Source organism: Aquarana catesbeiana, linkage group LG05 (genome assembly GCF_042186555.1).
Source record: "Aquarana catesbeiana isolate 2022-GZ linkage group LG05, ASM4218655v1, whole genome shotgun sequence".
Lineage (NCBI taxonomy): Eukaryota > Metazoa > Chordata > Amphibia > Anura > Ranidae > Aquarana > Aquarana catesbeiana.
Window position 1 is genome coordinate 583,717,776 of NC_133328.1, and position 18,254 is coordinate 583,736,029.

General features: G+C 41.2%; 1 protein-coding gene across 49 annotated transcripts in view; it reads left to right on the forward strand.

Moving 5' to 3' along the window:
* Positions 1-18,254, forward strand: part of RIMS2 (regulating synaptic membrane exocytosis 2) — a 911,223-nt gene that overhangs the window by 631,900 nt on the left and 261,069 nt on the right. For 21 of the 49 annotated variants that reach the window (XM_073632100.1, XM_073632087.1, XM_073632103.1 and 18 more), the window contains 3 exons: positions 352-468; positions 14,323-14,388; positions 16,014-16,121. The exons of 5 other annotated variants lie outside the window; for them this stretch is intronic. In XM_073632100.1, coding sequence (XP_073488201.1) covers positions 352-468; positions 14,323-14,388; positions 16,014-16,121 — 291 coding nt within the window. The remainder of the gene's footprint in view (positions 1-351; positions 469-14,322; positions 14,389-16,013; positions 16,122-18,254) is intronic. 23 more of the 49 variants (XM_073632105.1, XM_073632115.1, XM_073632109.1 and 20 more) reach the window with 5 other exon arrangements.

Genomic DNA, 18,254 nt, shown 5'->3' on the forward strand with positions numbered 1-18,254 from the left:
TGCCCCTATGGGGTGGCCCCCTACAGCTTATGTTCTGTTTTGTATGGCCACTGTATATTGCACAAATGTTGCACTTGGACTGATGTTGTTCAGGTACAACCATGAGTATCTTACAGAAGGATAACGCTGTACCATCATGGCTGATTACCAACATCTTCTTTCCCATCAACCATTGCTAATTTAAACGTTTAACTAATGCTGCTCTTCCACTGTCTCTAATTGCCCTTTAGGACAGAAGTAGCCAGTCTTCTACTAATTGCTTGATACCTTGCGCAGTTTTAATAAGAGTATTATAGAACAAGCTGCATAGCAAATGTTCCTCCGAAACTGACAAACTTCCCTTTCTTTCAGTAGGAGTATGGAACAGGGACCAAGAGGGACAAGATCTGGCCCTGCACAGTACAATTTCATGGGCAGAGTGGAAAGGCATCGTGTATTAGATAACCACTACTCCCCAAACAGAGAAAGGTAACTAAAGCAAAGCACATAGCAAATCTATTGAATAGGCAGGAGGTGCTATTTTAGTGAGAGTTAGAAGTTAAGGACAAGGTCCATCAGAATCAGATTTTTCATTTATAGGATGCTGGTTGTGTGAATCATATGCTGGCATGCCATATCTCTGGAAATCAAAGCTCTAAATCGAAAACAAAAAATTATCTTGCTTACCTGTCCTTAAATGTGGTGATTACATTAGTTTTTTGGGTTTTTTTTGACTGGTGATCCTGAGGCTAAGATACTTTCTTTTCTAAGGCGACAACGTTCACTTACTGTACTGTATCTTTGGAGGAATGGCGTTGTCACCCTAAGCTGCTCCCCTGATTTGGACTACATGCTCCTCTCTTCATATCCATTTCAAAAGGGGTGAGTTTGTAGCTCATAGCGGATAGCTTGGAAGAAAGATAACATTGGTTGAATAGTGAGTTCAGCTTACAGGAAGTGATTTTAGCAAGATCAGCAGGAATTTTTCTGTACTTGCTGAAAATGCTGTTTTCCTAAAAAAAATAATACTAGTGCAGTCACCACATTTAAGACCTGGTAAGCTGTAATATATAACATTTTTGTTCTTGGGTTTAGATATCCTTTGAATGTTGAAATCTCTCTACCAGAGTTCCTATCCCTTTTTCCACGTCCTAGACATATCCTCTCCTTCTAGAAGCAATTATGTTTGCTAGTTGGGGTGATTTATTGAAGTGACCTTTTTAACGTGTTGGTAGGAGTTTTGACTTATTGTTGGTTGAAAAAAGGTAGGAGAAGGCCTGATGGCCATAGAAATATACCGCTGTTGGAAGCTACTGGAATAAAAGGGCGATGGCCCATACAGGGATCAAACCTGTGACCTTGGCGTTATTAGCACCATGCTCTAACCAACTGAGATCAGTTGGTTAGAGTGTTGATAAAACCAAGGTCACAGGCTTGATCCCCGTACGGGCCATTGCCCTTTTATTCCAGTAGCTTCCAACAGTGGTAGACTATTGTTAGGTCATCCAAATCGGAGAAGTTTTTAAACATGAGCCAGGGCCATATTTTAAAGGGAAGAAGTCAAAACTTTACTATTTTTTTTTCAGATTTCTATGACTTTTCAGTTTATGCTACCTATTAAAGATACTTTTTTTGGAAGGGGAATCTTTCATTAGGGACACTAGTTGCAGTGACAGTTAACCAAGAGGGCATTACCCTCACTTTGGAATGATTTCCTCTCACTTTCTGAAGTTTCTACGTGAAGGAAAGTCTCTTGAATGCGATACAGATGTACAAAATATTAAAAAAAAAAAAAAAAACCTGACAAGGGTTTTAGAGCTGTATTCTGTCCAAAAAACACATTTTTGGCTTTACATTTATTTAATTTTTTTTTATAATGATGGAGATGCAGAGCTATCAGCCTACTGCAAATGTAGAGGTTTTTTTTTTTTGTTCTGCTTGTTTTTATGTGACCCAACTCAAGTTTTGCTTCACAGTTTCTGAAACCTTGGAACTTTATATCTCAAGTTTTGCAAAAAAAATTTTTGAAAATTAGCTTTTCACTTTTTTTATCCTTGTCGGCATATCTTACTCATCTTTAGAAATAAGCGAAAAGTGGCCTGCAAAAGCTGCATAATAAGAATTCAAGATCGCTTGACAACCTCTCAGTGTCTATAAATAGGCCACTGAAAGTGAAATCCTGATACTCTAGTTCAAAAGGTTATGTATAAGATATAAAACCCCAATCAAACTATTAAAGAGAAATATGAACGGCCAGACTGTTCTTTAGGAAAAAAAACAAGATGCTGCAAAAATAAACGTGATTTAGACAAGTGGCATGGAATGTTGAAAAAAAAATGAAGAGGGTAGCCTAGAATGACAAAAGCTTGTTGAAGAGCTCAAGGCTGTCTTGCTGATCTGAATATCGGTGGGAGAGGGAGATAGAATGCTTTTTCTGCACCAGCGAGTTTTACTGCTAATATTGTGATGTCTCTAATCTAAATAAAATAATTAAAAAAAAATAATGCAGAGAGAGATTCCTCTGCAATGACTGTGACAGGTGGACAGAGCCTGGAGCAACGTTGCTGAGGTCTCATGGCCAGGTTACTTGAGAGATACGAAAAGAGAGTGGTTTATCTCACTAGTATCTGCCTATAATTGAAATATCAGCTTTGGATGGACTTACCCTTTAAGAAAGAGAAAAACTGAAAGTGAGGTCACCCAGTGTAAGCATAGCTTAGTTTTATTGGTGCTGTATATAACTCTTGTACCAGAGCTGTTAGTACTGTTCATAAGGATATTACTAAGATTTTTTTTTTGTGTGTCAGGGTACAATCCAGGGTACAGTCTTCATGATTTAGCAGCTAGGACTATTCAATTTTGCTTAGAATGGAACTGTTATGTTCTTAAAATACCTCTGTGATGATATTGACAGTGAATTCATGGAGTGTGTTATAGTCTGCACGCAAAATGTCTACCTATGTTTAATTTGGTAAATGAATCAGGTATTGCAGGTATAACACCCAGATCATAGCTTCCATATGCAGGTTAGAAAATAGAGAATTATAATTGGCTCATGTGGGCTGCACAGAATTTGTATCCTTTTTTTTTTTTTTTTTTTTGAGGTATCCCCCTACAGATGTGTGTTTATTTGTGTTTTTCCTGTAAGATGGGATATTCTTTCTTGCAAGTTCCTGCAGAACAGGTTAATTTTCAATACAACAGACAGACCAAATATTGGAATACATTAGGTGCAATGTGGGCGTTAGCCAGAGCCATTCTTTTCAAAAGGCAAGGTAATAATATTTGTGATACTCTTTACAGTGCATCACTTAAATGCCTGCAACTCCCCCTTACCTTATGTATACCTGCACACACTTACCTTCTGTTTGCTCCTCCTCTATACAGTTCAGCTACCTGAAGGGATGAGATGAAATAAACATTACATCTAGGTATGGGGGGCATGTGACTCTCAGTCTTTCTCCCAAGATAGTTGCCTGGGAGTCCAACTACTGTCACATAGGGGCTGGACGAGAGTACCTAGCAGTGTATAAGTTCCAATGATCTTATTCCAATAGCTGCTTCCTGCTGGAACCTACCTAAAACCTACCTCCTCAAACAATTTCCTTAGTGTGTGCGGCAGCAAAAATGCTGGAATAAGATAGTGGCCTTTCATTTTTGCCTTAGTGACAACGTGACAATGATAAGGAACTGTCTTGGTGTGTAAGATCCATTGCTTTTCAGGCATTTTCCATTTGATAAGATCAGCAGTCCATTTATGACGCTTAAAGGAAGGCCCACATTTAGAATGTAGGTTAGTGAGCATGAGAAGATTTTTATCATTTTGATTGCAGTAAAGTGGTTATAAAAGGCACAAGGTTTTTTTTACCTCCATGCATTCTATGTATGAAGGTAAAAAAACCTTCTGTGTGCACCAGCCCACCTAATACTTACCTGAGCCCCCTCTCGATCCAGCGATGTCCACGAGAGCCTTGCCTCTCTGGAAACTTGCACTCCCGATTGGCTTTTGGTAGCAAAATCACAGCCAGTGAGCCAATCAGGAGACGGAGGGGCGTGCCGTGGCTTAGTTTGTGAATGGACACACTGAGCTGAGGGTCGGGAGCGCGCCTGCTTGGGTGCCCCCACAGCAAGCTGCTTGTTGTGGGGTCAGGAGGGAGGAGCAAGGAGCGCCGGTGAGGGACCCGAGAAAAAAAGGATCTGAGCTTCTCTGTGCAAAACCCTTGCACAGAGCAGGTAAGTATAATATGTTTGTTATTTAAAAAAAAGAAAAAGGAGACTTTAATATCACATTAACATGCAAATCTTGTTTACTTCACAGCACTCCACCACTCTATTGATTTTCGGCTTTGTGCACAAGTCTACAGTTTGAAGTAGGCAGTTGGCACAGGGCTAAGTGTCCTATACTGCCTTAAACTGTTGCTTTTATAAGTAAGCATGGCTCTTTTCAGGGGGTGTTGCGGAAACAGATTGCAATCTGTACATGCTGATGTGCTGTGCGATGGCATGTCAACTTATAATACTATTATTTTATTTTAAAAGAATTTGGGGTTTTGATAAACTTTTTAAAAGCCCTCTGCAAAGTTTGACCGATGTAGGAGAAAAAATATTCAATACTATAATATACCGGTAATATATAAACCGTATATATATTAATATGTACTAATATAATATGTATACTTATATGTATTATATTATTTTCCCCAAAGTTTGGGATAATATGATTAAAGCTACATTTAATTTAATTGTACTTCCTATAGTGTCTTGCAGACATCACTAGAGTATGACTATTCTGCCTGCTACCAGAACTACAATGGACTTTCCATTAAGTGTTACTATTAGTGGTATCATTTCTTGTAGGTATTTTAAGGCAGGCCATAGCCATGTAGCCTTGTTGGGGAATACAGTATGTTTGCTTTATCCAGCTACCAGTGTCAAGAGGGATCTTGCTAATGTAACAGCAGACTGTACACCTTGGCTGTGCTAGTTAAAAGTCGGTTTGAGTGGCTGCCATGTTTAGCTGTTAGATTTGGTACACACACACTGCGTTTCCTCATCTGCATTGAGTGAATCTGAGCTTCTGGTGTGTTGCTTTATCATTAAACCAGTTCAGCTCTCACACCTGTACACCCACTACGAACCTGAGTCATTTTTACATTTCTGCTATGGGCCTGTTTTTTCAGCAATAACTGCTGGCTATACGCATAAATGTGGCAACATAGCGGTGGGCTTTACTGCTGTGCATACAACATACATATACATACATACATGCATACAACCAGTGTCCCTGTTTTGTGTTGGGAGCGCACTCACCCCCAGCACTGTGGCCCCACTGTCACTGTTTACAATTGGGAGCTGGTAGAACAGACTCTTGATCACGTGACCACTGTGTAAGCCAATCACAGTGAAGAAATGCCTAATGGTTCAAGAGCTTGTAAAAAGTTAAAGGGCTGGTTCCTACTTGCAAAAAGTACTTAAGATAACACAGTAATATATTTTATATTATATTATATATATTATATTATAGTAATATATACTATATATATATGTATACATACACTGTATTTTCAAAAGTATTAGGATGCCTGCCTTTACATACACATGAACGTTAACTACGGTACTTGCCATCCAGGCCATTTCTGACACTTTGCTCCTATATGTAAAAATCTACTTTTTTTTGCTAGAAAATTACTTGGAATATATATATATTTATTTGTTTTGTTTTTTTAAGACCCAATAGAATAAAATGGTGGGTGTTGCAGTTTTTTATGTCACATGGTATTTGCGCAAATTTTTTATATTTTTCATACGCAGTATTTAAAAAAAAAAACACTTTCATGAATTTAAAAAAAAAACAAAAAAAAAACACTAAAGTTAGCCCAATTTTTTGCATAATTTGAAAGATGATGTTATGCTGAGTACATAGATACCTAACATCTCACACTTTAAAATTGGATCTGCCTGTGGAATGGCGGCAAACTACGGTGCTTAAAATTCTCCATAGGTGACACTTTACAGGTTACCAGTTTAGAGTCGTCTTTATGGAGAGATGTGGGGTCTATTAAATCCCAAACCTCTCCTCTGGCCTCCCATGTAGCCGACCAAACACAGATCGTTCTGATCGGCTGCTTACCTGGCCATTGCTGGCCAGGTAAATAAAGGGGAGGAACCCGGAAGTGACAAACTGTTCGTTGCTCTCGGTTTTCAGGGTTACAAAGAGAGGGGTATGATGTCGGTTTCTCTCGCTCTGTACAGGGCAACCATCGTCGCAGGCCGCATCACTCCCGGCCTCCACGATGTGACCGGAGAGCCTGGGAGGACCGCCACCCGCAGAAGTGATTGAGTGGCTAATTAGCCACTCAGATCACTTCTGCCTTGAAGAGAATTGCTGGCTGAAAACATTGATACCTAGATGATGCCGTAGGTTTAGGTATCATCCTGGTATAACCACTTACATGGGAGGATGTCCATGTATGCCCTCCTGGCGAGAAGTGGTTAATGGCATCCCAGTCTGTAGGATTCTAATTTATCCCAAAGGTGTTCTATCGGGTTAAGGTCAGGACTCTATGTAGGCCAGTCAAGTTCCTCCACCCCAAACTCGCTCATCCATGTCTTTTGTGCACTGGTGCGCAGTCATGTGGAAATAGGAAGGGGCAATCCCCAAACTGTTTCCACAAAGGAGAGAGCATGAAATTGTCCAAAATATCTTGTTATGCTGACACTTTAAGAGTTCCCTTCACTGGAACTAAGGGGCAAAGCCCAACCCCTGAAAAACAACTTCACATCCACACCTTAATCCCCCCTCCACCTAATTGATTTGGACCAGTGCACAAAGCAAGGTCCATAAAGACATGGATTAGCAAGTTTGGAGTGAAGGACCTTGACTGGCCTGCCCTCAACCCAATAGCACCCAATAGCTCAGAGGTGGTGAATCAGGGAGTGAAAACAGAATCCCAGGGGGAACTGAGGGGGAAGAAGGAAGATTACTGACTTCATTCTTCCTCGATCAGACCCCCCAAGACAGTAAACATGTCATGTTTATGTGTTTTATATATATATATATATATATATATATATATATATATATATATATATATACAGTAGTACTTTGGATTATGAGCATAATCTGTTCCAGAAGCATGCTTGTAATCCAAAGCACCCATAAGTTTCCTCTAAGCATCAATGCAAACTCAGATAATTGGTTCCACAGTCACTGCTTGTGTATGCAGTACCGCATGTGGCCAGAGGTGCGGGGGTGCCGGAGACACTCTGAGATACTCGGGAACGGAGTGTCTCCTAGCGTCTCCGAGCGTCACCGGCACCCCCGCACCTCTGGCCACCCCAGCAGCTTGAATCTTGCTTGCAAGGCAATGCTCGTAAATCGAGTCAGGCTTTTTTTTTTTAAAATAGCTCATATTGCGAAACGCTCATATACTGCGTTACTCGCAATCCGAGGTTTCACTGTGTATATATATATATATATATATATATATATATATATATATATATATATTATGTAGGGGGACTTATTATTTTATTAATGAGGCGGGCGGTCTCCTGGGACTGTCTGTGTACAGAGCAGTGATAATGTTAATGCTAATGATAATGCTTAATAAAATGCTTAATAAAAGGACACCTCAAGTGTTTCAGTGAATTTCTGGTACTGTAATCTCGCTATGTCTCACGAGATTCCAGAACCAGGGGGCGTTCTCCACTGTTCAAAGTGTTTTTAGATCGCTTCACTTCACAAAAGGAGATGTGATCCACACTTTAACCTGATATGGATGGATAGACACAGTGCATTCATAGTAATAGTTTCACTCTTTTTAGACACTAATTAAAGTTCCTTAGCTCATTTAAAATTCCCACCGCAGACACTTTTCAGCTCAAAGAAAAAAGACTCTATAGAAATGTAATTTGTGGATAAAAGTAATTAAAACGTAAGAAATGCTGGACACCAACAGCGCTGAATTTCAGAAGAGTAAGAACACCGGCTCTAATTTATAATAATGTGGAAAAACTAGTAGCTAAGTTCCAGGTAACATAGAGCAAAGCTTTTTTCATTAAAGTGGAGTTCCAGGCTGAATTGAAACTAGGTCTTAATCAATTGAGCACACCCCCCCCCCCCTCGTTTTTGGATATTCTTTTTTTTTTTTGCTGTTTTGTACCTTTTTTTTGTTTTCCTGCAGGACTTCCGTCCTACCTCGCTGCAGCAAGGTACGTCATCATCAGCCCCTCCTTCTCCCCGCTGCCTTCTGTCCCAGAAGATGATGAGGCCATTAAGAAAGGGCAGCGCGATTCGCGCATGCACAGAAGGACACCAGCTGTGAAGCCTGAAGGCTTCACTACCTGTTTCTCTTGGTTGCTATGCCTGCACCCGAGCCGATAAATTTTTATTTATTTCTTTTTTATCCCTATTTCCAAATAGTTATCAACATGTCTGTTAAGCATGTTTAATTACATATCTTCGTAATTTCATTCCATTAATTAGCAATCCTGTGTTCATCCTGTTAATTAGCAAACTAAACTTCTTTGTGCAGAGCATTTAAACTTGCCCCTCTCTCTTCCTTGTTACACTTGAGAAAGGATGCATGCTCCGTACAAGCATGCATGCTCCGTACAAGCTTTGCACATGCTCTGAAACGCGTTGTGGTTCTCCCCTCACCCCGGTAAAGTCACATGCCTATCCTAGCTAATTCCATCAGGCATACCCGGAAGAACACAGGACTTGCTGGCTTCCTTCCTGCTTCACCGTGGTCACCGCGGCGGGTACTTCTCTTACTTAGGAGACGCTGATGACTGTGGGTTTCAGCCCTAGATGAGCATACCTTCCCTTACTTATATGTAAGGGTTTTAAACTACATGTTGTTGTACATTAAACATTGCACTCACAGGCGCATTTCTGTGTTTTTTTTTTTTTTTTTTCTTTTATCCATGTCTTTATGGATGCTGGTTCGTGTACTGATGCGCACTCATGCTGGAACAGAAAGGGGCCACACCAAACTGTTCCTACAATGTTGGGAGCAAAAAAATGTCCAAAATGTCTTGGTATGCTGATGCCTTAAGAGTTCCCTTTCCTGGAACTAAAGGGCCAAGCCCAATCCCCTGAAAAACAACTTCACACTATAACTCCCCCTCCACCAAATGATTTAGACCAGTGCACAAAGTAAGGTCCATAAAGACATGGATGAACGAGTTTGGGATAGAGGAACTTGACTGGCCTCAACCGATAGAACACCTTTGAGATGAATTAGAGCAGAGACTGTGAGCCAGGCCTTCTCGTCCACATCAGTGCCTGACCTCACAAATGCGCTTCTGGAAGAATGGTCAAACATTCCCGTACACACACTCATAAACATTGTGGACAGCCTACCTAAAACAGTGGAAGCTGTTATAGCTGCAAAGGGTGGGCCAACTCAATATTGAACCCTACAGACTAAGACTGGGATGCCATTAAAGTTCATGTGCATGTAAAGGCAGGCGTCCTAATACTTTTGTGTATCTATACTTACCTATCCTGAAGGCGCTCAGATCCGGTCATATTATCGCCCCGGTGGCTGGCTTCAGTGGAATGGAGAGATCGCGGACAATGGCTGCAGTGCTTGGGAGGTGACATCACCCATAGGCTTACTATGGGGCATCCGTTGTTGGCTGTTCCACTTCTACACTGAAGCCAGCACTGGGAGCTGGTCACCCTAATGCCGCGTACACACGACCGGACTTTACGGCATACCCAGTTCCACTGGGTTTGCACACCAAATTTGGGGTTCCTAGTACCAAGTGGCCCCGAGATACGGGGCCCCAAATTCGGTTCGGAAAATGTCATTCTCTGCTGCAGAAAAGTGCTTGACTCGATTATAAGCCGAGGGGGGCATTTCAGCACGAAAAAATTTGCTGAAAAATCAGCTTATACTCGAGTATATACAGTAGTTAGTATAGGGCTTAGAATGAAGGTGGGAGCAGGTTTTAGCTTAGATAGTAGTATTTGACTGGGCTTCTACTTTAGTGTAATTTACACGGTAATTTTCTGTATTTTTAATTTTGCAGCTTTCCTTACTGGTGATCCTGCCATAAACACCCATATTCAGGCACTTTCTGTTACAGGGTGACAACAGTCTGTCCCTGTCTATCAGTTTTTTCATGCATTGTTACCCTGTAAGAGAGAAGGAGCAAGGAGGTGGGATTTTATATGAAGCACATGGTTGCAATTGAGTAGAATGAAAGGTATTAAGAAGTTTAATATTTCATAAACACAGAAATACACACGTCAAATATTTCCTATACATAGAAATACACACTTCTAAAGTAACTTCTAAAACAGTTATAAATAGTAATGGCATTGTTGTAAAAAAATTTTTGGCATGATAACATTTCAAAATCCACCAAAACGCATGTATATACATACACATATTGCAAAGTAACACCTGCATGGCCTATGGCAGGGGTAGGCAACCTCGGCCCACCAGCTGTTTTCAAACTACAAGTCCCATGAGACCTTGCAAGTCCCTAACAATCACAGTCATGACTCCTAGAGGCAGAAGCTTGATGGGATTTGTAGTTTCACCACAGCTGGAGTGCCAAGGTTGCCTACCCCTGGCCTATGGCCTCACTAATCCCTGTCAAGGTAAATAAAGATAAAATATATATATATAGATATCTATATATCTATATATATAGATATATATATCTATAGATATATATATATTATTATTTTTTTTTTTTTTTTGCACAAAAATCTGCACATAATTGTATGATACACGGCATTTGATAGTTCTACGTGTTTCGTGGCTTTGAGACACTCTTCAGGAGCAAGCACGTGATGTATCTGTAATAGGAAATAAGTTATCTAAGTAATCTAGCTTATGGGAGAGGATGGAATAAAAACACCCCCCTAAATATTACTTACAAATATATGTGCACTCAATGGTGTTGTGTCAGGGACCGTGAGCCATCTGAGAACATCAGTATTGGATTTTCACAAGTCACCCTCTCCCTCTGTCCCCCCACCTACTCCTGCTTTCCAGGTGTCTTGGTGGTAACCTTTTTCACACTGTTTCACCTACCTCCATTCTTGCTCAGCCCCAATCGTCACTAGCTCCCACCTTTGGACATACTGTTCTCATCACAAGCACAGCTTCCATTGTCATATTATTTATCAATGTTTTATTCACATAGCCTTCACATTGGTTTCACTTGGTTGACCCAACCATTCTTCCTACTTTCACACTAGGAGTGCTCTGTGTGCCTATATCTGCCCAGGTGTTATCTGTGATGGTTGCCGCCACTGAATATGCCTCCTCAGCTGCCGTTACTGTTGTCCTCAGGTGGCTCACGGTCCCTGACATCCCATCATCAAGAGCACATACATTTGTAAGTGATATTTAGGGTAGGGGGTTATTCCATCCTCCCCCATATTGATACAAGCTAGATTACCTAATACCTAGATAACATATTTCCCATTTCAGATACATAACACTCTTTCTCCTGAAGAGTGGCTCAAAGCCACAAAATGCGTAGAGCTATCAGATGCTGTGTATCATACAATTATGTGCAGATGTTTGTGCAATATATATATATAATATATATGTGTGTGTATATATATATATATATATATATATATATATATATATATATATAATTTACCTTGACAGGGATTGTGAGACCATAGGCCATGCAGGTGTTACTTTGCAATATGTATATGTATATACATGAATTTTGGTGGATTGAAACTTTAAGAGAAAAAGAGGGGGCTCCACAGTCCTTTAATACAGTGGTCATCAACCCTGTTCTCAGGGCAGGGTTGATGACCACTGTATTAAAGGACTGTGGAGCCCCCTCTTTTTCGCTCCCTTCTTCACCCCCAATACCGAGCTGATTATGCTGGAGCTATTTTAGAAGTCACAGCAGGCGATCCTAGAGGTGAGATCCATGACCAGCAGCACTGACCGACAGCGGTGACAACATCCATGGATTATTACTCATAACAGCTATGACACCACAGCTTTGAGGTGAGAGTTCTGTGAGACCATACTTACAGAAAGTTCAGAAGGGCAACACCACCTTAGTACTTTATTAAGGAACCTTACATTGGATTCATATCACATTCCTATTTTGGGCTTTCTGTTATAGTTTACCCATCGCTAAGGACTATATCTCTTTATCTATTATGGACTAGAATTTTTACTATATACCAGAGTACATGTACTGATGTGTCTGTTAGCACTAGCTTTGCGCCAGCATTTATTTGTCATCAGTTAGCACTAGCTTTGTCATCAGTTGCTTATTACGTTTACCACCTAAGAGTTTACTATAGAATGTTTTTATACTTATGCACTTATGCAAAACAATTTTATTTTCACGTCACTATTTATTATCACTTATTTTATGTACCCTTTCCAAACACTACTTTAGCTAGAGTAGGGATCCCAGGGTATGAGATCACTGCGCGAGATCACGTATTGATTTAAGTCTAGATTAAGGCTTACCTGTAGGTGCTTGAAATATCTCCCAGACCTGCACGGTCTAGGAGATATTTGCAAATCGCCGTAGGGTGATTTCTTCTGCGCATGCGCCGGAGTTAGAAAGAGGCACACTGTGCAGTTTCTAGCTCAGGTCATGCCATTAAAGGTGGCTCCCGCGCGCATGCGCGGGAGTGACGTCACGCGGCTCCGGCCAGTCACAGAGCCGGAGTTCGCGGCCCCGAAAGGAAGAGGGGTGAAGAATGGACGCTCGCTACTAGCGAGGAAGACGGGGACATCACGGGCTTCTCCTGCAGGTAAGTGTCACATAATGGGCTACTATGCGATGCATAGTAGCGCATTATGCTTTACCTTTGCAGGGAAACAAAGAGGAAGTAAAACCCATCAGGATTTACTTCCTCTTTAAATGAGGGATGAAAACAAGGATGCAAAAGGAGCCCCCAAACCCGAGGATGCCTAACATACAAATATTGACTTAAAGCAGGTTGGTTTGGCCCTGTTCATTGACGCCGTCTATCACAAAGATAGAGAAGAGAAGGGATGGAGACATGCACAGCACAAATATTTGTACTAAAATACACAGGTTTTTAAAAAAAGACAGGCAAATGGCCCCTTAGGGCTCCTCACACCCCTGTGCGCAATACACAACAGTGTATGATAAAGTATATGTGTGTTACATTCTAAATAGCACCCAAACTTCTAAACAAGGTAAAGAAATGGATTTCTGCAACGCACAGAAATGCATGCTCTGAGCATTAATAATTCTTATGTATGAAGGGGCTCTTAGTGTTCCATTTTTTTTGGAGGGGGGGTTTATATATTTCATGGTTGACTTAAAATGAATGTGTGCTTTTTTTTTGATAAAATCTAAATCAACAAGTTCTCTTTAGGGCCGTTCACACCAAAAAACGCACTCCAGATCCTTTACAGACGTGTTTCTGCATGCACATTTTTTATACGTTTTTGATTAGTTTCTGGAGGCATTCAATATGCTTTTTTCTTCTTTTTTTCCAGTTTTTTTTTTTTTGCACTGTACTGGGGTCCGGTGCATTTTTGATGCATTCTTGTGCATTTTTGATGCATTTTTCTGCATTCCAGTACAGTCCAGTGCAGAAAAAATGCAGCATGTTTTTTTCAGGAACTGGAATGCCCTGGAACTTGCAGCACTGGTGTGAACTATGCCATTGGAAACCATATAACCTACTGTCTAGACCTTTTTTTAAGCAGAAAAAAATGCACTGGACTGCATGTGGTGTGAACTTGCCCTTAATGCCCTTGTCTCGCATCCTCTGCCAGCAGCAGAAGAAACCACCCTGGGCAAGCTACAAATCACCCAAGTCATAGCTTACTCAGGGCTATAGACTCTACCCAATGACAGTGCTAATGCTTGGGGATTGGCTCGGCACTGTCACATGCTCCTCCATACCTGTGGGTACACTCCCGGCAACTGAATGGAGTGAAAGGAAGGTGAGTATGGGCTGCTGGGGTAGGGGGTATGAAGCAAATGTGTTGCTTTGCTCCTGCATGGTCCTGAAGTTCTCATTTAATTTAAAAACCTCAGATTATCATTGGTATGCATGGTTACAATGAAAACCTAGAAAAGAAGCCATCTTTTTGTCCTCTGCCTATGGTTTAGGATTTCAAAAGAATAATATATTGTGTTTCATGAAAAGCGTGCTTGTTTCCATAACTACATTTAGGCCATAATGCTGCAGTGCGAGATTAGTTTTGAATTGAAATAGAATTGCACCCTTCAGTCTGTTCCCCAAGGACCCGCATTGTTTATATGATGTATGTTGCTCTTGGTAACCTGCATTTCCCAGCCAATTCAACATCTCACTGTTCTTGTTTTCTGTCATGGCTGCAGTCATTATCTCACACTACCTCGCACCAGGTTCAGTCAATCATTTGACCAGCATCTAAGAGAACCAAGGTATATCTTTGTATTCTTTTAATGGTGTGTGGTGCTTCTGCACATGCTGTGTGTCTGAATCATTTGCTGTGGAAGCAATTTAGCGTGCTTTTTTTTTTTCCTCTTGGTGATCCTTTGCATTAAAATTCCATATATTGTTGTTTTTACCTTCAGTAAAAAGGCCAATTATTGGGGTCGCCAGCTGTTCCAAAACAGTTTGGAACTCTAACTCTGTCATCCAACAGAAAAATTCCCAATGAAAATGTCTATGGAAATGCAAGTCCACTTATTATCTATCCGCCACCCCTAAATAAAAAGCTCTAAATTTAAGCACAGATCATTTAAAAAAAAAAGTCCAAACAAAATAAACACGTAAAACTAACTCTATACCCTAATTTTCAGCACCTTTGCCTAGCTGATGGTGATGTCATTGGGAATGTTGAGGATCCTAAATCTTGCAAAAAAATACCCCAGCACTATGCAAGATTACGTTTTTGGGACACTTGCTTTTCCAAGAGGCCATGAGAAGACCCAGTGACATCATTCTTACCTAGGCAAGCCTGTTTGGAGGCCAGGGTGTATGGTGGATTTTTTTCTTTTTTTTTGCTTTAAGCTTGCATTTTTTGTTTGCGGCGCAAGTTGGGGGTAGCTTAATAAGTGTGCCTTGTATTTTCAAGCAAGTTCCTTTTTTAAAGCCCTGTACAGGACAAAACATTTTTTTTTATTTTGCATAGAGAAAAGAAGGCTTTTGGTTATACTTACGCTTTAAGAATGTGTTCTCTTCCCTTAAATACCTTGATCCTGATATAGAGTAATGCTCAAATTAGGTTGGGATTAGCAATACATGATCTACCTATCATATTCGACTGACCTAATAAATCACACTATTTACTATTCTGTTTTTATGCTAATACATAGGCATTTCCACTTGCCTCAAAGAGGTTACTTTCAACTTCTGCAAAGGAAGTCTGCACTCCATGCCTTGTGCGTTTGTGTCTTTAGCCTCTCCATTACAGCAGCCTGCTTCCACATACATAACATGCTTGGAAGTATTTTTCAGATGGGTAAACCTCGGGAGGTTTGGGGGGGGGGGGTAAAAGGACAGATTTTGGCAGACTTCATAATAGCAGGTGTGATTGCCATGGCCTTTATTTTCTCGGACGATGTGAAAGTTATTCAAGTAAGTATAACCCTTTAAATAGCACATTAGTAAGTATTTTTAAGGTCAACTCCATCTAGAGCTGATATTTTAGTTTTTGGAGGGTGCCAGTGAGTTACGTTACCCATTGGTGTCTTAAATCCCAAGGTGACTCCACTTGTAAAATACCTGCCCCTTCAAAGAGACCACCGGTAATATGTCACTCTTGTCTACCAGGATTCCTCAGCAGTTTACCCTACATTATATAGAATCTATAGACAAGAGTGACCCTCCATATATGACTTTGCATTGGCTCGAGAAGTTGATTACAGCTTGAAATCCTAATGGAGATCCTGGATAGTGGCAAGAAGCCAAACTAGGAATTGCCCCAGAAATATCAGTTTTGGGTAGAGTTGGCCAGTAAACATTGCTTTAGCAGTGGTTTCAAATGTTGAAATATTTGATTGCATGGATAATGAGCTTTTTGTCTCTGCCCGTTTCTTGGCAGCACGGAACACCCCCTTTACCCTATCTTTTGTGAAGATGCTATCCGATTACTGCGCTCCCGTAAGATGTGCCGTACTTATTCTGAGGGTGCTTACAATGATCATGAGAGGTATACATGGTGTGGAATATGCTACAATACCTCCATGCTGTGTGCCCTTTATATACATATATATATATATATATATATATGGCCATGTATGCCTATATATAACAAAGTGTGCACACAGTAGATTAGATGCCTCTGCATGGAGTGTTTGCTCTTTGATTTTGTTTGGCAAGTACCTCTTTTTTTAGTTTGCTTGTACACAGAGCCCAGCAAAGCATGTAGGCTTTCTTTTGTATATGTATATATAACATTTCAGGGTACAACCACTTTCACCAGGGATGGTCCTAAAGGCTGCCCAGCCCTGGGATCAGTAGGAGGCCATCTCTCCTGGAGGTTAGCCTTGTATGTATACACATACTGAGGACAAAGGTGGACATTGTCTTCCGCAGTGAACTAAGGCCGCATACACACAAACGGACTTTTCGACCGGACTGGTCCGACAGACCGAGTCCAGCAGACAATTCGACCATCTGTGGGTTTCATCGGACCTGCGGCGGACTTTTTCGGTCGAAAATCTGACGGACTTTAGATTTGGAACATGTTTCAAATCTTTCCGACGGACTCGAGTCCGGTTGAAAAGTCAGCTCGTCTGTACGCTAGCCCGACGGACAAAAACCAACGCTAGGGCAGCTATTGGCTACTGGCTATCAATTTCCTTGTTTTAGTCCGGTGTACCTCATCACGTACGAATCGGTCGGACTTTGGTGTGATCGTGTGTAGGCAAGTCCGTTCGTTGGGAAAGTCCGTCGGAAGTCCGCCGAAAGTCCGTCGGATAGACCGTCGGACCAGTCCGGTTGAAAAGTCCGCCCGTGTGTACCCTGCATAACTTAGTACACTGCAGGCTGGTTCCTGATAAGAAGCAAATTGTTGCTTATGATACTTGTCAAGTCTTTTAAAGTTGAACTCTATGCAAACAGCTACATACACAGATGAAATACATGTTAGTTTACTTGTCAAATGATTTGTGTCAAATTTTGTCAAATGATTCCATTTATGGCTCATTTACACTTGCTTCAAAATGTGCCATTGGACACGCTTTTTTAAAGTACTCTGAATGCCAATCGAAGCACCTGTCACTAAATAAAATGATTACCTTACAGTCCTGTTCACTCATTGTGTTTGCTTTCCTTAAAAAATGATATGCCATGTCGCTTTCTTGGTGCTTCAAAGTATCTCCAAAGCCTCCATAGAAGTCTATGGCAATGCTCGCTTACAACACCAGAAGCTTTTTATTCAGTGTTACCTTTGCTTTAGAGGTATTGCAGGTATGAGATATCCCAGGATACACTGGGAAATCAAGAAGCGAACTGGAAAGATGTCATCAGCAGTCACTTTTGGTTCATGTGTCTATTATCTGGAAGTGTCTGGTGCAGACGTCACATCTGGTGTGCAGTGAGGAGCATTGGGGGGGGTGAGTGGGGTCCAGACTGGAGTGGAACAACTAGCAGATGGCACATGTGGTGTGCAACATGGGAACGATATAGTGGAAGGTGAGCAGGGACCGGAGATAGGGGACTGAGGGACAGAGGATCAGCAGTGCTGGGGTGCCAGAGCAGGAGAAACTAGCAGATGTCACACGTGGTGAGCAGCATGGGAGCAATATAGCGGGAGGTGAGCGGGGACCGAAGAGAGAGGAGGATCAGCAAACCAGAGGAACTGTAGAACTGGGGGTTACTACTGAGTTGGAAATCAGCAGAACTGGGGGTTACTACTGAGTGGGGGATCATCAGAGCTGGGAGTTACTACTGATTAGGGGATCTGCCGAGCAAGGGTACTAAAAAGCTGGGGATCTGCTAAATGAGGGTACTAATGCTCTGGGGATCTTCTGAACAAGGGTACCAATAAACTGGGGATCTGCTAAGTGGGGGTACTACTGAGTCAGGGTTATACTGAGCCTCTTTAAACAAATAGAAAATCAACACACACAGGGCATTTGCCAAGCTTCATTAAAGCTTCAAAAGAGCATCACAGAAGCATCAAAAACACATTAAAAAAGCATGTTGAAGCGGTAGGTGCTTTAATGTGTGTTAAAGTTGAAGCAAATATAAATGAGCCCTAAGAGAATTATAGAACCCAGCCAGACTGTACAGCCAGGCCTTTGACCTGATTTTTCTCTTTCAGTTAAGCAATGAAGGT